General features: G+C 42.2%; 2 protein-coding genes across 3 annotated transcripts; both read right to left on the minus strand.

Annotated features, from left to right (window-relative positions):
- Nucleotides 1-181: 181 nt before the first annotated feature.
- Nucleotides 182-5,618, minus strand: LOC119133701 (mitochondrial ornithine transporter 1-like). Of its 2 annotated transcripts, XM_037269787.1 has the most exons (7): nt 5,166-5,618; nt 4,517-4,615; nt 3,815-4,073; nt 3,590-3,727; nt 1,445-1,620; nt 1,199-1,357; nt 182-1,112 (listed from the first exon to the last, which is right to left on the minus strand). In XM_037269787.1, exons 2-7 carry the CDS (start codon nt 4,569-4,571, stop codon nt 991-993), a joined length of 909 nt encoding a protein of 302 aa, XP_037125682.1. In that variant the 5' UTR covers nt 4,572-4,615; nt 5,166-5,618; the 3' UTR covers nt 182-990. The 2 variants fall into 2 exon arrangements, with proteins under 2 accessions (XP_037125682.1, XP_037125683.1); XM_037269788.1 differs by lacking the exons at nt 4,517-4,615; nt 5,166-5,618 and adding an exon at nt 4,393-4,499.
- Nucleotides 5,619-7,891: 2,273 nt separating this feature from the next.
- si:ch211-284e13.4 (insulin receptor substrate 1-B) lies at nt 7,892-18,892 on the minus strand. Its single transcript, XM_037269761.1, has 3 exons — nt 18,215-18,892; nt 13,987-17,007; nt 7,892-11,640 (listed from the first exon to the last, which is right to left on the minus strand). The coding sequence occupies exons 1-3, from the start codon at nt 18,561-18,563 to the stop codon at nt 11,633-11,635; spliced, it is 3,378 nt and encodes a 1,125-aa protein (XP_037125656.1). The 5' UTR covers nt 18,564-18,892; the 3' UTR covers nt 7,892-11,632.
- Between the last annotated feature and the right edge of the window lie 522 nt (nt 18,893-19,414).

Raw genomic sequence — 19,414 nt, forward strand, 5'->3', positions numbered from 1 at the left:
GGGCTGAAATGTTGTGTTGAACCTATAATGTAATATATTCTTTACAGACATCCCTAACTTTTGTGAAAAGTGTGTAGACTAAATTACAAACGTGACAGACAAGTCTCACATTGTCACTCTTATATTTCCCATAACTAGAATATGAATTATGGTTCACAGTAAAATAGAGTACAGGAAAACAAACTGTTTCAGTGAAAAGTTTAATATGGATATTAAACTACAATATCAAAGTAGTTAAATAAAGCAATATGTTTAGAGTTCCAATGTTGGCATTTTCTTAATAAAACATCTTTCTTAACATGGATGCGAGATTGCTCGTGGCACAACCCTGTCCATGGAGTGCAAATACCACATCGGTAGCAATAGAAACAAAATAATGAAAGGCAAAACATGGAGTGTTATTAAGTTTAGTTCAATTAATTTGGTTTGGCAAAACTATTATTGAAATCCAAGACACCAGTCAGTTAGTTTGGAACTACTCAGTCAAAAAGAATAACAATGAAAAACTAGGATATAAATAACTCAATTTCTAAAAACATGTGAATCATCTATTGAATTCTCTTGTACTAAAAGTTCGATCAACTCTGTGTCCTCATTAGACCCCAGAACAGATTTGGTCTGTTTGAAGCCTCGAAAACCATCATGCCTTAAAAAGGAGTGTTTTGTTTATTTTCATGTGTGTGCATATGTTGCTTAGAAAGGCTTAAAATAATACTGTATATTTTTTGTGCATTTCACAACACTGAGGTAGGCGAGGATGTGGTGTGGACAAGACCACGTAGAATAGTTGTCTTAGAAATATTGGCAGTGAAGGAAACAAACTGTTAGCTCTAAAAATAAATTAACATTGTGATTTCAAAAATGTAAACACAATGTTTGAGTTAAAAAGTAATGGAGATGAACTAGACCAGCAAACATGATTTCCTCATCACAGAGTTTGATTGAGGTCTTGCCCGCTGCACCTTCCTTGCTTATTTAAAAATGTGCAACTCAGCCATCAAACTGCTTCATCATGACCTTGCGGCTGACCTCATAGCCCAGGAAAAGTGCTCCGTTAGCAGGAAAGGTGCGGACCATGGTGGGAGTGAGCCCGGAGTACAGTGCTCGAATACCTACAAGCATGAAATACAACAGAAGGAACCAAGATGATTTCAACCCATTAGGATGATAAAGACTTGATGAAGATGAAATGTACTACCTTCAGTTCGTGCGATGGTCATAAAGGTTTTGAAAAAGCCGCCCTGCTTGCCCGTCATGGACATGACCTGGATGCGAGACTTGACACAATCCATGGGGTAGACCACTAGCCACAGACACGCCCCTCCGAAACCCCCGCTGAAAACAATCGGAGCCACGCCTAAACGACAGTAAGACGCAAACACAGCATAAGAGTTAGCATTTCATGATGATCTCCCAGAATGCACTGTGGCAGCCGCTCACTCACCAATGTTATCTTTTTCACACTTCATGTAGTCTGCAAAGGCACTGCGGCATAACTCGTAGGCACCAAAGAAGCAGAAGTAGCCAGGAACCTCTCTGGCAATGGTTGTGGTCAGGCCCTGGAAGAAGCCCTGTGGACCCTCGTTCTTCATGATGGATTTCACCACAGACCACACCGAGCTGCAAACAGGATGCAAAGCTATGGATTAGAAAACCTGATTAACACACACTACAATGCATTTACCACCTAAGAAAATTGGAAAGGACAATTCTTCAAAAGAGTTTATTCAATGCCACTCCAGTTTGAAGCGGACTGTAAATCAAAGACAGAATCACCTAGTAATTCTCAAAGTGTAGGATTGGTAACTTCTGTCTTGAAATGTTGAGAAAGTAGTCAGGAATTACGAAAAAATTACAAGTTGTTTGCTGGTAGCCAGCTCGTTCACATTAGGTACACATTTGTCTATGTAACTTAAAATCCGTTCGCATGACTATTTTGGATGTTTACCTTTCCCCTGGGCATCCAAGAACACCTCAGCAACTTCCAAGTACCGTATTTTCCGCCCTAAAAGGTGCACCTAAAAACCTAAAATTTTCTCAAAAGCCGACAGTGCGCCTTATAGGCCAGTGCGCCTTATATATGGATCAACTGATGAATTTGTTGATCCATACTGGTTGTACACAGTGCTCTGCCAAAATGTTTCAGTACGTTTTAGTACGACTAGTAAATTACAAGGTCGCATCGCTTCCCAGCATTACGGCAACTGTAGTCAGGGGGCGTCACCGAATAGCTGTTGTACCCGCGAGGCTATTTCATGTCAAAATAGGCTGCCCTGTTAATGTTTCGAGTAAATCTACTGATCGATATGGAAGGGAAACATAGGTAAGTAGTACCAATGCGTTAGATCGAACTTTAGTCAGTTCCGATCATTTTATAGGAGATCGTTTGAGAAACGCGATTGTTTACACTTTGCTGAGGCTCATGGGAGATTGCGAGCTGAGGCTCGTGAGACTTTGCGGATGGCTAATGCTATTGCGATAGCTGCTATACGTACCAGGCTATTTCATGTCAAAATAGGCTGCCCTGTTAATGTTTCGAGTAAATCTACGGATCGATATGGAAGGGAAACATAGGTAAGTAGTACCAATGCGTTAGATCGAACTTTAGTCAGTTCCGATCATTTTATAGGAGATCGTTTGAGAAACGCGATTGTTTACACTTTGCTGAGGCTCATGGGAGATTGCGAACTGAGGCTCGTGAGACTTTGCGGATGGCTAATGCTATTGCGATAGCTGCTATACGTACCAGGCTATTTCATGTCAAAATAGGCTGCTCTGTTAATGTTTCGAGTAAATCTACGGATCGATATGGAAGGGAAACATAGGTAAGTAGTACCAATGCGTTAGATCGAACTTTAGTCAGTTCTGATCATTTTATAGGAGATCGTTTGAGAAACGCGATTGTTTACACTTTGCTGAGGCTCATGGGAGATTGCGAGCTGAGGCTCGTGAGACTTTGCGGATGGCTAATGCTATTGCGATAGCTGCTATACGTACCAGGCTATTTCATGTCAAAATAGGCTGCTCTGTTAATGTTTCGAGTAAATCTACGGATCGATATGGAAGGGAAACATAGGTAAGTAGTACCAATGCGTTAGATCGAACTTTAGTCAGTTCCGATCATTTTATAGGAGATCGTTTGAGAAACGCGATTGTTTACAGAGGGCTCGTTGGTTATTGGCTAGTGGATGCATACCGCAACCCTAGTCAACCTCAGTTTGATGCAGTATAGCTTCTATTTTATGCGCCCTATAATCCGGTGCGCCTTATATATGGACAAAGTTTTAAAATGGGCCGTTCATTGAAGGTGCGCCTTATAACCCGGTGCGCCTTTTAGGGCGGAAAATACGGTAATCCTACAGTGGTCCCACCGGTTTCGTGGTCACAACAAATTGATGATTCACAGTTCCCTTTTGAGGTCATAACCATTCAGAATCACAAACTATAGATAACTCAATTTATCTCGTCATTTTCCTTGTGGTCAAGGAACTTCTGTCAAACGTTCATCCTTTTTATACTTTGTTGTAATGCAGTGCAAGCCATATTGGAGCAATCTATTAGAACAGGAAGACTTTTTGGAACCACTTACTTCTGACTCCTTGCAATTTTGCCCGACGCCTCCATTTCGTACATAGCTTGCAGACGGCACTTGACGAGCTCCGTAGGGCAGAGGACCAGTGAAGAGAAGATGGACGCCACGGAGCCGGCACACGCTTTCTGCATGTCACTGGCGAGCATAAAAGGCAAAAACAAACAGAAATCCTCCGTGTATTCATCCAGCTACAGACCAAGGCCTTTGTTTACATTGCCCTACCTCAGCACGGCATCACTGTGCAGTCCTGCCGTGAAGCGGATAACCTGCTGGCAGAAGCCGTAGCTCATGAAGAGCACAGAGTTCTCAGCAATGTTAGCCATCAGTGCCGGCGAGGTTCCCTGGTAGAGACCGCGGATGCCAACTTGTTTGTACGTAGACATGATGCAGTGGATGAAGCCTCTGTACAGTGTGGGAAAGGTCTGCATCTTGACCTTGGCTGTGTCCAGAGGTTGTCCACTGAAGACACATGCGGCCCCACCTGGAAGAAGACAACGTGGTCCAAAAAAACATCGGCCAACAAACACTAAATATGGCACTTTAGCTTCTTTATAGGAGTGAAATAATCCCAAAAGAGAAAATGTCCTGACATCTTTTCCCCAAAGATTGTCTCGTAAAGCGATTAATTAAAATACATGATAGGGTATATTTATAATGTAGTATACTTTTGAGACTCAAGAGAAGGGCAATAAGTGAGTCGAAGGCACAGCAGAGACAAATGAGCCAGAAAAAGACTCAGACAGATGTCTATGGCCATTTGGGCCCACTTTAAAGAGGTATCAATGTTTGCTCACATTCACCTGTAAGTGGACACAGTCTGCAGTTGAGGCACAGGGAACACAGAGTACAGTAATGGATACTGCACTGTACTGTAATTTGTTTTCATAATTTTGGGAGGGGGGGGTAAAAAGTGAGTCAGGTTACCTATCGCTCCAGCTGAGAGGTCGATGATGGCCTGAACCACGGCATGAGGTGCCATTGTGTCCAAAATTGTTAGACGACGTTTCTCTTTCTGTCAGGCACCTGACAACCATATAAAAGATAGTATGGAAGCATTTCAATAAATTGTAGAAAACAAATTACTTCACTAGTTCAAGAGCCCTGACACCCTGCAGAGGAAATTCATTTCGGCCGTCTATATCTGGGATCTTGAGATTAACTGGCAAAAAACAACAACAATTGCTCCACAATTGATTGACAATACTGATCATCAATGTGGAGAAAGAGTTATTTCCAGCTTTGCTACGCAATCCTTATCGCAAGGTTATTACTGTCGTACCTTTTACTGTTGTTGGCCTGTTACATATGAAGGTTACCAGCAGTGGGGTGGGGGTTGATGGCTCGACGCTGAGCATGTTTTAACACTAAATAGAAATGTTTACATGTACAACTTTGCACGTTATGGGATTTAATAAGGAAATGCGTGCTTTTCTCCCTTTGATTTTTTTATGTCTCTATCAGGGCTTAAGGATCTAAATCGGAGTGCAGTGGATGTTTTCTGCAATAATACTGTAACAAGGTCACTGTAACAAGCGACGTTGTACTGAATAAATACCTAGTTAATTTTACTTACCTTTGCGTGCGCTTTCACACCGAGTGTGACCTCAGTGCTGATATCCACCCGGAGGCTTGCTAAACGGAGCTAACTAGCGGAACACGCATGATTATATCAAATGTTATCTTTTTTGCAACATCTTCCTCCCAAGGCGTGGCGTTAATAGATGGATGAATGAATGGGCAACGATAAAGGCGCTGCGGCTCAGAATAATGATAAACGATGTTGCAGAGCATATCTGATGACAAGATTTTAAGAGGTCTTTCTCTGCTCCACATCCAGGTACCAAACTCTTTTCCCGTCCAATTTTGGGCCATTCTTGATTATAAAATTAACGTTTGTTTTAGGGTCGTTCAGATTTGACGTTACGTCGTGTTCGATTAAACAAAAATGATGAATTTGGTTTACTTAAAAAAAAAAAAAGAAAAGTGAGAGTGATCCGCAATGCGCGAAATTCATGCACGTGAAAACTTCCGGTTTAATGTCAGGGCAGGTGGTACAAGGTATTAGAGCGCCCTCTGCTGTTTATTTTGTAAAACATGAGTGAATATTGAGTTCAATGTACAATGTACAATAGTTTGATTCAGAGGTGAGTATTCAATAAAAAATAAACTCAATAAATGTTAGTGTTAAGCCCGATGCAAACTGTCTATATATTCTGTCCAATGTTTTGCTGTAGCAGTGTTTGAGAATTGACACCACCCCACAGTCTATTATACAACAACAACAAAAAGAGCAAAGTGCAACTCTACACATTTCCCATAAAATGTGCAAACACGGCATTCATCTGCAATAATCAAGAGTACAACGAGGGCCACAATACAAACAAACCGAGCAGTGTTCCTGCATGGGGTCAATGTGCAGATGTCATGTCACTAAAAATATTGACGTGACAGATGGATTTGTTAATGATGTGTACACAACCGTTAGATTGATTTCTTTATGATTCAATCTCCTTGAAAGTTTGAAGGTGAGCTGCTTGATTTTGTAGGACTTTAACAAACCACCTGGTCATATAACACAAAATAGAAACCAGGAAATTAATAAGTAAAATAAAAACTATATTGAAATAGCATTTTTTTTTTTAGTTGTCCTCTTAGGGGCAGTGTGGGGCATCATTTATAGCGATAAAAAGTGGACAAGAAGAAAGTTGCAATTGATAGTAAAACAATTTCACATATTAGGAGAAATATACGGTTATCGATTTATTAACCGTCTGTATGTGTTACCACAGAGTTTGTGTATAAACATTCATTTGTTGAGGGAATATCGCTCCCTGAACACAATGCTAATTTCCTTCGATGAGATTTCCTATTCACAGTTAGCATTAGCACTGAGGATGTTTCTGAAAAAGTATATGTTGTATTCACGTGTAATAGTTTTTGGTGTGTTAATTTCACAGTAAACTTTGTGCAGCCCGACAGGACTGTCTCAGAAAATTAGAACATCGTGAAAGTTCTTTATTTTCTGTAATGGAATTAAAACAAGAATGTCATACATTCTGGATTCATTACAAATCAAATGAAATATAATATAATATAAATATTGCAAGCCTTTTATTATTTTAATATTGCTGATTATGACTTACAGCTTAAGCAAACTCAAAAATTCTCTAAAAAAATTAGAACATTTCCTCAGACCAAGTAAAAAAAAAAAAGAATTTATAACAGCAAAACAAAATCAAACATTTGAAAATGTCCATTAATGCCCTCAGTACTTGGTTGGGAATCCTTTTGCACGGATTACTGCATCAATGCGGCATGGCGGCAATCAGCCTGTGGCATTGCTGAGGTGTTATGGATGCCCAGGATGCTTCAATAGCGGCCTTTAGCTCATTTGCATTGTTGGGTCTGGTGTCTTTCAGCTTCTTCTTCACAACACCCCACAAATTCTCTATGGGGTTCAGGTCAGGGGAATTGGCTGGCCAATCGAGGACAGTAATGCCATGGTCAGTACACCATTTACTGGTGGTTTTGGTACTGTAGGCAGGTGCCAGATCATGCTGGAAAATGAAATCATCATCTCCATAGAGCCTTTCAGTAGACGGAAGCATGTAGTGCTCTAAAATCTCTTGGTACACAGCTGCATTTACTCTGGACTGGAAACACAGTGGACCAACACCAGCAGCTGACATGGCTCCCCAAACCATCGCTGACTGTGGGAACTTCACACTGGATTTCAAGCAACTTGGATTTTGCTCCTCTCCAGCCTTTCTCCAGACTCTGGCGCCTTGACTTCCAAATGAAATACAAAACTTGCTTTCATCTGAAAAGAGGACTTTGGACCACTCTGCAACTGTCTAGTGCTTCTTTTCCATAGCCCAAGTCAGACGCTTCAGAAGTGGCTTGACCAGGATAGTTGAGTTTTCTTAAGCTGTATGCCATAATCAGCAATATTAAAATAATAAAAGGCTTGCAATATTTCAGTTGATTTGTAATGAATCCAGAATGTATGACATTTTTGTTTTTTTAATTGTATTATAGAAAATAAAGAACTTTATCACAATATTCTAATTTTCCGAGACAGTCCTGTATTTGACAAACATGGAGTAAAAGAAACCTTTGCCATGCAATGATCTTGCCAAAATACCATCTGTTAGGCCAGAGGAGTCTGGGATTAAAAACATAAAGTCTGGCTAATGCCTTAAAATGTCTGTCCAGTTTCCTCACAACACTCTGGACTCGCTAAATGTAAATGGTGCAACATTGACTTTGAACACATGGTCAATAAAAAATACTCACAAATGTCCTTTTCTCCCACTTTTCCTTTTTATATATATATAAAAACAACATTTGAGGTTGTCTACATCACAAACAATTATTGTCAATATTCTGTTTGGAAACAATTTGTCATAAATTGAATGAACCCCACGCACCCCAACTGTCCCACCCCAACACCCATCAGTGAACTCCTCTATGCACATGGTATTTTACAGAGTTCATGATCAGTCTTTGTACATCAATATCAAAGTAGATAACTTTAAAATACATAGAATGCTCTTTCAGTTGTAATTACAGATGCTAATCTTGATTGTACAAACAGTATCATTTCCCACACTTAGAGTCTGGTCCTTCACTCAGAAGCAGTCATCCATTGAAGAGCTTTTATCGATATTTTCCTCCTGTAGTGCTCTTAGACTGTGAGGGGTTTAACTACCAACTGTTTTGTCTGCACAGTCTCAAGATTATGAGGTACAGTCAGATAGGCTCCGTAATCCCTAATTAGGAAAGTAGCACTGAAGGAATAACAAATAGATTATAAAGGACCAACTAATTAGTTGAATTTATACTGTAAGTGTCAGGCAGTAAATTGTTGTTCTGAAGCACAAACTACTGGCAGTGGCGGGCTATTCGGATTCAGACAACAGGTAACTCGAAAGCACCTGGTCAATAATTTAATGGGATTGTTTGAAAGCCGACGACAAAGAGACATAAATTCTAAATGTGTACCAAAGTGAATGTAAAAATCTGCACACCCATGTTCAAATACCAGGTTTTGTGATCTTAAAAAAAAGACTGACAATCACTTGAGCCAGCACTTTGTACCCTTGTGATGCATTTTTACTCCTCCTCTTGAGAAGTTTCATTTTCATTTGGATTAGTTATTTTTAGTCTAATTTATTTTATCTATGTATTAGCACAGGGATGTGTAGTTTTTCATGTTCACTGGTTGGTGAATGGGTCTCTTATCTGGAAATGACAAAAGAAAGTGTCAAAAGATGAAGAAGTCAAGATGGTGAATGTTTAGAAAAATGTATCTCTGCAACACAACTTCTCCACATCATTTGTCACTTTTTTATGTGTGACTTCCAGTAGGCATATATTCATTCATTTATTCTAACTCAACATGTGGCCATGGTTTTCATAATATTCATCTTTAGAATAATGATTTTTTTTCAGGAGCCTTGTCACGAATATGATTCTAAATGTGGGAAAAATACACGAAGAAAGCCTTTCCTTGTACCCTGTATACACACAACCAGAAACATGCTGAGTTTGGTCACCATTGTTACTGAAGCCTCTGGTACTGATGTTTGTTTTCAACCATACAGTATATTCCAATTTTTTTTTTTTTTTTTTTTGTACATTGTGTTTGTTTGATTTGAGTTGCAACTGGACCAAACCAGAATTCAATGGCTCTGGGTATGGTATTCAACCAGTCAGAAACTCACATGATCTTGATTAAAAAAAAAAAAGACACTCTTTAAAAATGTTTCATTGAAAAATTAAAACCATGTTTTGGCCCCAAAGCACTTCAAGGAAAGAAAAATTCATTTGAAATCAGATTTGTTTACAAATGCTCTTGTTGTCAGATTGTATTTTTGATTATTTGGCAATTTGGCAATCCGACAGCAGTATAACCAATGGAAATAATAGAAATAGTGGTTTAGGAGAGGACTGAACCAGGTCTTGGATAAGAGTAAAGACAGAAAGGAGCACTTGTCACACAATTTGGGGACTGAATCCACATCCAAATATAGAAAAACAACACACACGAGCGTGTTCGTCGTGTTCTAGCCCAGGTAAACACTTAGCTGCTCTGAAGAGTTCAAATGACCTCCACTCATGTTTGCTTTGAGGTTCAAAATACACCACAAGCCTAAATCAATACCTACATTTCATTTGCAGTCTAATATGAGCCTGCCTTGTTAGTATTTTATATACAAGAGAATGAAAGCTGTCAGGTAAAAACAATGCAGAAAGTCATTAAAACAGGTTTCAAGAATAAAGTGTATACAATTTAGAATCCTCATATTGTCCGGTAACATTATTTAGGATGAAATAGCAGCCCCTGTTCTGGATTATTATCATCATTATTTTTTTCTTTTTTTTTTGCTTCACTTTGTCGGGCCCAACCTCAACTTGGCAAGGTCATACAAGAGCGAGGGAATGCTGACATAGTGGCTTAACTGTTAGGCACCCTCTGTCCCTCTAAAATAAAATAAAATAAATCTTTTCACGTTTCAGATAAACAGTAAGGCCATTTTAAAAATTATTTACTGATATCAATGTGTTTAATCTTTTTTTCTTGTATTTTCACAACCCATTTTAAGATTACCTGTGTAAAACAGCTACAATCAAAAAAGAGGCACTTTATAAAAGAGTATATATAGATATCTAGGCTAAATAGTATTCATCAAAATACTGTATGTATAGTGTATATCTTAAATAACGTGTCCTATTATATTTGTGTCAAGTAAACTGTTATGCCACTGAGGAAAAACAAGCTGTGGTGTTTTAAATGCTGTTTGCATGTATACTGTAGCATGAAGCATGAATACGATATAAAGATAGAATATTGAATGAATAAAAAGAACTGTTGCCGAAAAATAATGTCCACACTTCCTCGTTTGGGAGGGAGCTAAAGGCAACTTTTGCACCAGTGTAGAATTCCCTTTGTGTGAGGTTGTTTCTGTTATACTGACCAACAATGCTGCAGAAGAACGTTATGCAAATTTACCAATTGTTATGCGCCGTTTGTACCAGGATGCATGCGGCACAAAAAGCCTTGGCAACTGGCAATAATGCATCTTATAGTGGAAACATGACAGGCGATGGTTAATTTAATCACATCGAAGGTTGTGTAAGCTTCAGGTGGAATTGTGCGTGACAGCTTCTTGCCACTGCTAAATCTTTGCTGTCCTGACAATAATATGAGTATCGATTACTTAAACAATACAAATCCATAAAACAGCGCAAAGCTCAGATATGTTGCTTGCCGAAAGTTAAGGAAAATTGTGTTCAAATTTGAAGAATCCTCTTTTGACTTTTTTGGACAGCATCAATTCACAGCCAAAGTGGTACTTGAGAAAAAGTTTTTGTTGTTGTTTATAAAGAAAGGTCCTGAAGAAGCATTATGGCTTTAATGGCACCTGTATGTATTATATTGACAAATATGACGACGTGTATAATTGTGTAAAAGACATCTTTTGTTGACACGTTTTCAGGACATAGTAAACAAAGGAAGGTGTTGCACACAGGGAAAAAAAAAAGCCTTTTGGGACATGAAGCTGCAATCAGACTATAAACTAAATGGATGTCACTACTGAGCCTTGAATGATCACATTTCATTACATTTGCTCAGCAACCAATCACAATGATGTCAATCTTGGAGGCAATCAAACCAAATGTGTGACATTTTTACCGACTTTATGGCTTTGCCCGATTGTCATAGTACTTTAATCGTGTCAAATAGACATAAAGCCGACCTGTGAACCCACATAATCAAACATAATCATTTATCAAGTTCACATTAGCTGATCAGAGCAAGGCATACAAACAGATTACCCCGTCTGTGTCAGTGCGTGTGTGTGTGTGTGTGCATGCGTGTGTGTATGAGTGTGTTTGGCACATGTTTGGTTGTCAGAACATGGCAGACAGATGAGGATTGGTTTCCCAGAGTTCCAGTATTTTGGACTCGACACGTAGTTGTGTTGTGGCAACTGTTGGGCATCGCGCCGCTCCCATCGTAGACTTCGGCACACATCAACAATCTGGAGGAAAACAATCAAACACCGGCAAGAATTTAAGATGGGCCTTTTTGGAAACACTTTATTGATTCTTATTTATTATTATAGTCGATTAGGTTATGTACTGTACAAAAGGTCGTAGTTGTTTAGAACATTTAATCTGTGGCTGGTTGTGTAAACACCACATGATGCGTGATATCTTTCTATAATGATTTTAATGATAAGGGCCTCATGCGCAGTGGTGCACGTGTTAATATTATGCAATTGCATCAGCTCCATGCTATCAAGAAAACAAATGAGCGTAGCAATAATCAGCTTGTGGTGGCCATGAATGTGTCCCAAAGTGATCCACTGAGACTAATCGACCCTCTCTTTATTAAAGAATAGCCTCATAAAGAAACCAGTTTGTACCTCAGGGGACACTTATGGATAAAAGTGCTCATACGTCAAGTTGACTCGGGCTGACCGCTTGCTCCTTTCTTTCCTGAGAGGAAAATGATGGTGTGCAACTCAAGAAAAACAATGTTTAAGAGCACAGCTCTATTTGTTTTTTCAACATCAACCGTTAAGATTCCCTAGTGGTTGTAGAAAAGCAACTATTTCATGAAAAAAATGTCCAAAACAAGTAAATGAATCCATTTATTTTTTTTACCATTTCAGTTTTCCTCATTTTTGGGGGGCACCGCTTAAATGGCACCCAGTGACACATTTGGGCATCCGGCAGACATCACAATCTCTGCCGCAGTTAGATAAAAATGTCTGTGCAATTCTTAAAAGCATACGGCAGTTTGACCTTTAATTAATTAAATTTCCATAATTTATTGTGGGAAAATTAAAAAAATCCGCACAAATCAGATCAGCCAACTACGGGTATGTACAAAAACAACAGCTGTGATTCAGTGACACAGGCACGCCTATTCTTACAATCTTGTGCTATATTCAAACACAGAAAAACAAGTCTGCTAAAGGTTAATATTCATTCAGGCCATGGTGTTCGTAAGCCCAGGAAAAGGTGACAGATGTTGTCTTGCATACTTATTGATCTAAGTAAATTTAATAAAAGAGAGGCTCAATGAGGTCAACACTGAACCAACATTTACATTTCTTTCAATATTCTGCAGGAGAACACTTTGCTCTTGAAGCAACTCTGATCAAGAATAGTATACTAATTGAAACATTGTTGATAAACATCTGAAATCAATGTCCATAAAACATTTCACTTGAAAGTCATTCCAATTTGAGTGTTAAGTGGAATTAGCGGCATTATGTGAGCGCTTATTATTGTGCATGCCATATCCCGTACATATAACATGCAACATATTCTAGCAGAAGCAGCACATGCAATCAACAGTCACAGTGGGAAAATGTATGGGGGCTATTGACAGAATATTACAAGAGCTTTCCTCGCAATTCATGTTAAATGCGTAAACACGCTGTCCCCAGTCGCAATAAGTGGGCAATTACAGTATTATGATCACGCGTTTGCATTAGCGGAATCAATTATGCAAATGTGAATTGAATACATAAGACGCAGAAATTGTGTGTTCCTGATGAATATTTGATGTTCCCCGTTTTCTATAGAGTAATGTACACTCCCTCCAAAGATGCTCCTGCACATTTTACAGTAGAGCCATTATCACCAATTCTGTATTTCCAAAAGCTAATAATGCTTCACTTTGACTGATCGAAAGAAGTTAATTTAAAATGCTTATTATTACACTTGTGGTGGTAGAACGGCAATGCATTTTGGATAACTTATTAAGCCACATGAGGAGTGACGCAGAGCATTCCCAAAGCATTTATAAATGTAGCCACAATAAGAAACATAACAGAGCAATATTATTGTAAAATATATGACGCCTCCCTTATATAGAATCTCATTGTATTGTTCATGTAAATTTGCTTTTCCAAAATATTTCTTGACGTGAAAGAGACACTCATCTCTAATGTGCTTCAGTACAGTAGCCAATCCATCAAAACCATTACATGACTTTGAGCCATGCATGGCATGATGGGAGACCTCGAGTTTGCCGTGTGAACCGGTGCGGTCGACAGCTCGCCCACACGCAATCGCAAATACCTGGCCCGTGTTCCCCTCTGTCTATCACCGTTTATGTGAAGGGCTCATTACCAGCAGCAGACACATCAATTGGCTGCGCTCTCACTCGACAACCACTTGTCATAAGAGACCTTGCAGACAACCCGCAGCTTAGAGACGAGGCACACTAATGTGCACAGCTGACTGAGAGCCACACGCAAGTTTTGTCTGCAGTTTGCATCACGCTGCAAGACAAATAGTCAAACTCCAAATGTTTTTGAACCTAATAGTTTGGATACTCTAAATTAACCTGTGGCCCAATGAACCCTTACCTTCATCATCCTGTCTGCCAAGTTGGTGTGCTCTCAGTTCCTCGGACTTGTAGAAGTCAATACTGGCGTAAGTATTGAGGCTAGAGCCGGCACCACTGCCCATAGCGCCTGCGCCAATGTTGAGGGCGGCAGAGGAACGCTCAACTCCAGCTTGAGGGCTCTCCTTAATGGCCAAGTCAAGGTCAATATAGTTAAGGCCTTGTTCAGCAGAGGCTTGCGGAGGTGGCGTGTCAGACAAACTAGCTGCCTGGCCGCTTTCCCACAGTGAGCAGTCCAAAGTGTGTCGGTGGCTCACCGGCTGGCCGCTCTCCGAGAAAATGTTGGTAGCGGAGGATAGGTGTCGAGGTCCAGAGGGAGGGGAGTTAAAGGTCTCTGAGTGGTGGCCCCGCCGACTCTGAGCTTCGGCTCGGATAAGTCTGCTGCCATGCTCAGGAGACTGGAAGGTCTTGACAGGAGAAAATCCCAACCCTGTCTCATCCCCCATGGGTACAGGTGGACCTGAATGGGTGGCAGATCTCGCTGAAAGATTGGTATCTGGACCGTTCTTGTCAATGAACGAATTAAGGGCGTCTCCTGCTATCTTTCCTTTGGATCGATAAACAGAGTTTCCATCTGCTGCCAGAGGAGATGGTGTGCCATGTTCAAGTCGGCCCTTGGGCGCAACAGCCGGTGGGCCCTGCGGGGGGCTGATTGTTGACCTTAGCGGCGTTGATGACTTCCCTACATCCATGCTGACATACTCAGCAGACGTGGACAATGGTGCAGAGAAGCTGCGAGGAAGGTTAGCAGCATTATCAGGAACACGAAGGGGCTGGTTTGAGGGCCGCAGGGTTCCATGTAAGACGGGTTGCGCTCGATCTGACCCTGCACATCTTCCTCCATTATACTTCTTGTCTTCTTTAAAAACAATACTGACGTACTCACCGTTGTTGTGAGCCGCCATTGGAGGAAGATTCTCTTTCACCCGAGGCAAAGTGTTTGCTTTCGCAATGTCTGAAGACAGACTGAGCGGGCGGCCCCTCCTTTGTTGCTTTGGGCTCTTGCAGCTCGATCCCCGTTTCTGAATATGACGACTATCTTTGGTGCATGTTCCTGCACACTTGTACAAACTTAAACCTTTGCCCGCTGATATGGACTTGTCCTCCAGACTTTCACTGCTAGCTGAGCTTGAGGAGAAAGAAGAGGAAGACATGGAGAGTTGGAAGCCTCCAGTGTGTCCCACTCCCATTTTGTTTCTCTTGTTGTACCCCGCTCCCCCACTCATTCCAGCACTATCAATACTGTCTTTTTTGCACTCCCCTTTGTTTAGATCCTCCTCAAAGCGACTATAGAGAGTATGCTGATAAGCTCGGGGCAGAGAAAAGTAGGAATTAAACATTTTTGGTTGTAGTTGGTGCTGTTCAGGGTGGGACGGTGGTGTGCTACAGGCAGAGCGACTACTGACGGGTGAGACGTTCATGTAGTCACTGGCAACCCGGCTCTCCATGCTCCCCCTGCTATCCCACATACCCAGTCCGTGTAACTCTGTGGAGACGCTACTATTAGGGGACATGACCATGTAGCCTTCTGAGCTGGGCTGCTGCATGTGCTGAGGCGGTGACACACTGTTGTTCGGCGTCATGGCCATGTATTCATCGTCTGCAGCTGGAGACGTGACTCCAGGCAGCATTGACATGTAACCGCTATCCGAAGGAGCTCTCGCATCTGCTTCCCTCCTTTTGTCAAATCTCTTTCTGTTCTCCCCTGCCACATCACCTCGCCTACACTCCACTGCCAAGCTGCCAGAGCCTTCTCTGTTAGCACTCTGTGACATTATGGCATATTCTTCCTCGTCCTCGTCATCATCTTTTCGATGTGGGGCTAGTCGTTCGTGTGTGGCCAAAGGTAGAGAAGCTCTCTTACTTAGTAGTCTTCGTTCGACCTCAGAATCCCGACTGGATGAGCGCCGAAGAATGCGCCTGCCTTTAGAGCGATGATGGGAACCAAGTAGGCCCTCTCGCTGACCCATGACTATGTAGCTTGAGGGCCCTTCTCCGTGCCCGTGATGGGCAGCCATACTGGGCATGAGCAGTGAGTGTTCACCAGGACTGGAACCATATTCGTCAGAGGAGCCGTAGTCGCTTGGTGAACCTGAAACGGAAACTCTCTGAGACACGCGGGGATAGGAGCACACTGTCATACCTCCCACTGCCGCGCCCACTAGACCACACTCTGAGCCGTGACCAGAGCTGGAGGAGAGACTGGGAGCAGGAGAGGGAGCCGGGTTAGGCGTGTAGCGCGCAAGGCTGAGTGTAATCTTTGCAGGGGTGGGGGCCCTGGTGGGCTTGGGTCTGAGTGTTGGTGTAGTTGAGCAGGATCCATTAAGACTCGGGCTGGAGCTGGCCCATGTCGATCTGGTACTTGCTCCACTCTCTTCCGACCTGGCCCCAATGCTTGCCGTTCGGGCCCGTGGAAATCCATGGCGTGATGTCGGTGAGGTGCTGGTACTGCTACCACCTGGTGTCTCCGTGCGGGCTCGCCTGGTGAATCCCACCTGACTGGGCGGCAGATTTGGATGATGTCGACGACTCGGAACACTGATGGGGTTTGAAGCAGTTCCGCCGCCACATGACGTCCCCACAGACTGAGATTTACTGCGTTGACGGAACTCTTCGCTTAGCGCTTTCATGGCTTCCAGCAATGTCTCGTGCATGTTCTGAGCCACCACAGAATCATCCACTTGCATCCAAAATTCTCCGGGTCCAGTTATGGCCGATCGACCCACCTCAATGAAGAAAAAGTTCTCTGAGTGGCCACATCTGCGAACATTCATCAGCTGCAGCACGACAGCGGCCACATCAGAGTTGAGCTTGACAAAGTTGACTGTCTTGTCAGTTAGGCACAGGCGGTAGATGCCTACTAAGTTCCGGGCATGTCCAAGACCTTTTGGCCAAACTTTAACCTGCCAAACTTCCTTGAAAGTTGGAATTGGAGATGGAGAACTACACTCTCCACTACTGCCATAGTCTTCAGGAGATTTACCTGTAAATAAAGAGAAAGGGCATGAATGAACAAGAGGAACCCTTTGCCCAAAGATGAATGGAAATAAATATAGATAGCACTATAAATAGTAGGAGTTTTTTGGGGGGACTTGAATGAAATTTTGTCTATTGATCCCACCGAGGCTTCACTTAATGCTCTACAGCAGTGGTCCTCAACCACCAAGCCACACCTATCTAAATACAAATATGGGGTGGTTCACCGTACCTGACAAAATAATTAAGACTTTCTATGGACAATTGCAATGAGAAAGTCATTAAATATGTGTCGGGGAAAAAACCACTACAAGCCACAGTTTTGGTTAATTTTAAGCAATATGCAGACACTCTTAAATTCAAGCAGATGAAACAGATTAATCCCACAAAGGCTTAACTATAAAGCTCTGAGACATGACTGTATTTTGAACAAAATAGAACCCGAGCATCCAGCAGTCGTCTCACAGCATTCATGTATAGTGCATGCAGAGCTGGGAAAGCCCGTCGGTGGGTGCACAGTGAGGGGAAAAGGAGGGGTTGTGGTAGGCTACGAGTGCTGTTCTGTTCCAAGCAGTGGAACATGAACGTAAACAACACGAGGGAGACGGGCACAGAAAGACGTTTTTTTTCCCCCCTCCCTCATTTTTTTCTTTCTCACATGCAGCCACGCAGAGAGCATGGATGCACGGTGATGCCGCCTTCTGCACAAATGTAGGTTATTAGAGGCGGGCGGGCTCTCGGGGCTGTGCAGAAAAACAAAAACGGGCTGGAGCGGGAGTGCTCCGCGATAGGCTAGCGCTATATGATGCATCCCGTCGATGGTTGCTATATGCCCTCTGCGCCATGCAAAAATAAGGCTGCACCCTATTTGGAATATTACTACGTGTTATATCTTGCTAGCTCGGAATAAAATGCTGGTTGTACATGTGAATCCCAAAATTGCACAAACTGCAAATGCCATCCCTAAAACGCACCAGTCCACTTGGATCCAATTGATTTCGATTATTTTTCCATTCAAATAATTACACGCGTTTGATTCATCTGTAGAAGATAGGGAGCTAAATTTGAAGAACATGGGTAATAAAATGAAATGGAGTGCATCCAATGGCCCCATGCGGGCAGATGGGGAGCAAAAACAGCCTAAGGCAGGATGGGCCCGATGCGGAGACACACAGCAGAGAGCAACATCAATTATTCGACTTTTGCCATCTTACAATTGCACTGGAGGTCCAGCATGGCTTGGTACCACTCGTTTTGGACCTCCTCGCTGTCCGCGGCGATTGCAAAGCTCTCGCTGCGGGTGTAGAGCACGATCAGGTGCTTGTTCTTAGAATCCGCCCGCTTGTTGATGTTGAAGCACGTCTCCAGGTTCAGCACCTTCTTGGGCACGGGAGATTTGCTGCGGAATTTCTTCTCGTTCTCGTAATACTCCAAGCGAGCGGGACCACGCTCCGAGGCCGTCCTCAGAACGAAGAAGCGCCGGTGCATTGATTTGTGCTTGCGGAGGTACCCGCTTCTCTGCACGTCTTCATAATTCTGCAACTCGGCGCCTTGGTTCTCCATGGCCCCTGCTTAACTAGAAAGCACTCAAGACGTCAAAAAACGAACAAGTCCATGTGGTCTTCGTTAATTAATCCATTGCAACTACATGCCTCCTCCTTCTCCTCCCCGCATCCTCGCCGAAGTCTTCAAGCATGTGCGTGGTGATTAGGATGGAGAACCGAGCCGGAGCGTGCCTCCATGCGCCACCCAGCAGCTGCAGGAGGATCCCAACTATGTCCTCCGCAGTCCGGCCCGGTCCCTCCTGATCCAAGTTCGATATGCGGTGTGTGCACCTCAGCCGAGTAGCGACGTCTCCTTTTCTCCACCTGTCTGACTGAGGCTGTCCCCAGTCTGTAGACACCCCAGTCAAGTTTGGTAGTTCCAAACACATTATCCTGTCACAGCCTTCCACAATAAAAGCTATGTAGACTGATCAATTAAGTTCTGTTATCTTTTTTGTGTGTGCAATGAGCAACAAAATGTTCATAGTATTTTGCTGCTAGAGGTTTATAAACTATAAATTTCTATATGTATATGTATTTATTCATGCATGTGATGTATTCCTGTGAGAAAAAAACAAAACAATACAATCATTTAAGAGCTTTGGAATTAGTGTTCATGGTTCAAGTCACACTAGTAGTGCATTTGCAGTTCTTCATTCAGTATATATAGTATCATATATGTTTCTTACATAAGGCAATCATATAGTAGTACCGCACGGACACCTTTGGTCTTGCATAACTCTTCTTAGGGCATTAGGTGAATCTTCTTAATTTGAAAGGGAGCGTTTTTTATTTCCGGAGTTTTTCTGGTTTCCTTTAGCTGACTTGACAAATTTATCTCAGACTGGCACATTTAAACTGGTGCCAGTC

This window comes from Syngnathus acus, chromosome 14, assembly GCF_901709675.1.
Source record: "Syngnathus acus chromosome 14, fSynAcu1.2, whole genome shotgun sequence".
Classification (NCBI taxonomy): Eukaryota; Metazoa; Chordata; class Actinopteri; order Syngnathiformes; family Syngnathidae; genus Syngnathus; species Syngnathus acus.

Bases quoted from the DNA above. Each gene is read 5' to 3' on its own strand.
- LOC119133701 (XM_037269787.1), bottom strand. From the start codon at position 4,571: ATGGCACCTCATGCCGTGGTTCAGGCCATCATCGACCTCTCAGCTGGA. The intron at 3,728-3,814 runs GTAGGGCAATGT...TATGCTCGCCAG, and splicing joins CACAGTGATGCCGTGCTGAG to TGACATGCAGAAAGCGTGTG. The intron at 1,113-1,198 runs GTAGTACATTTC...TCATGCTTGTAG, and splicing joins GACCATCGCACGAACTGAAG to GTATTCGAGCACTGTACTCC.
- si:ch211-284e13.4 (XM_037269761.1), bottom strand. From the start codon at position 18,563: ATGGAGAACCAAGGCGCCGAGTTGCAGAATTATGAAGACGTGCAGAGA. The intron at 17,008-18,214 runs GTAAGATGGCAA...CTTTATTTACAG, and splicing joins GCTGGACCTCCAGTGCAATT to GTAAATCTCCTGAAGACTAT.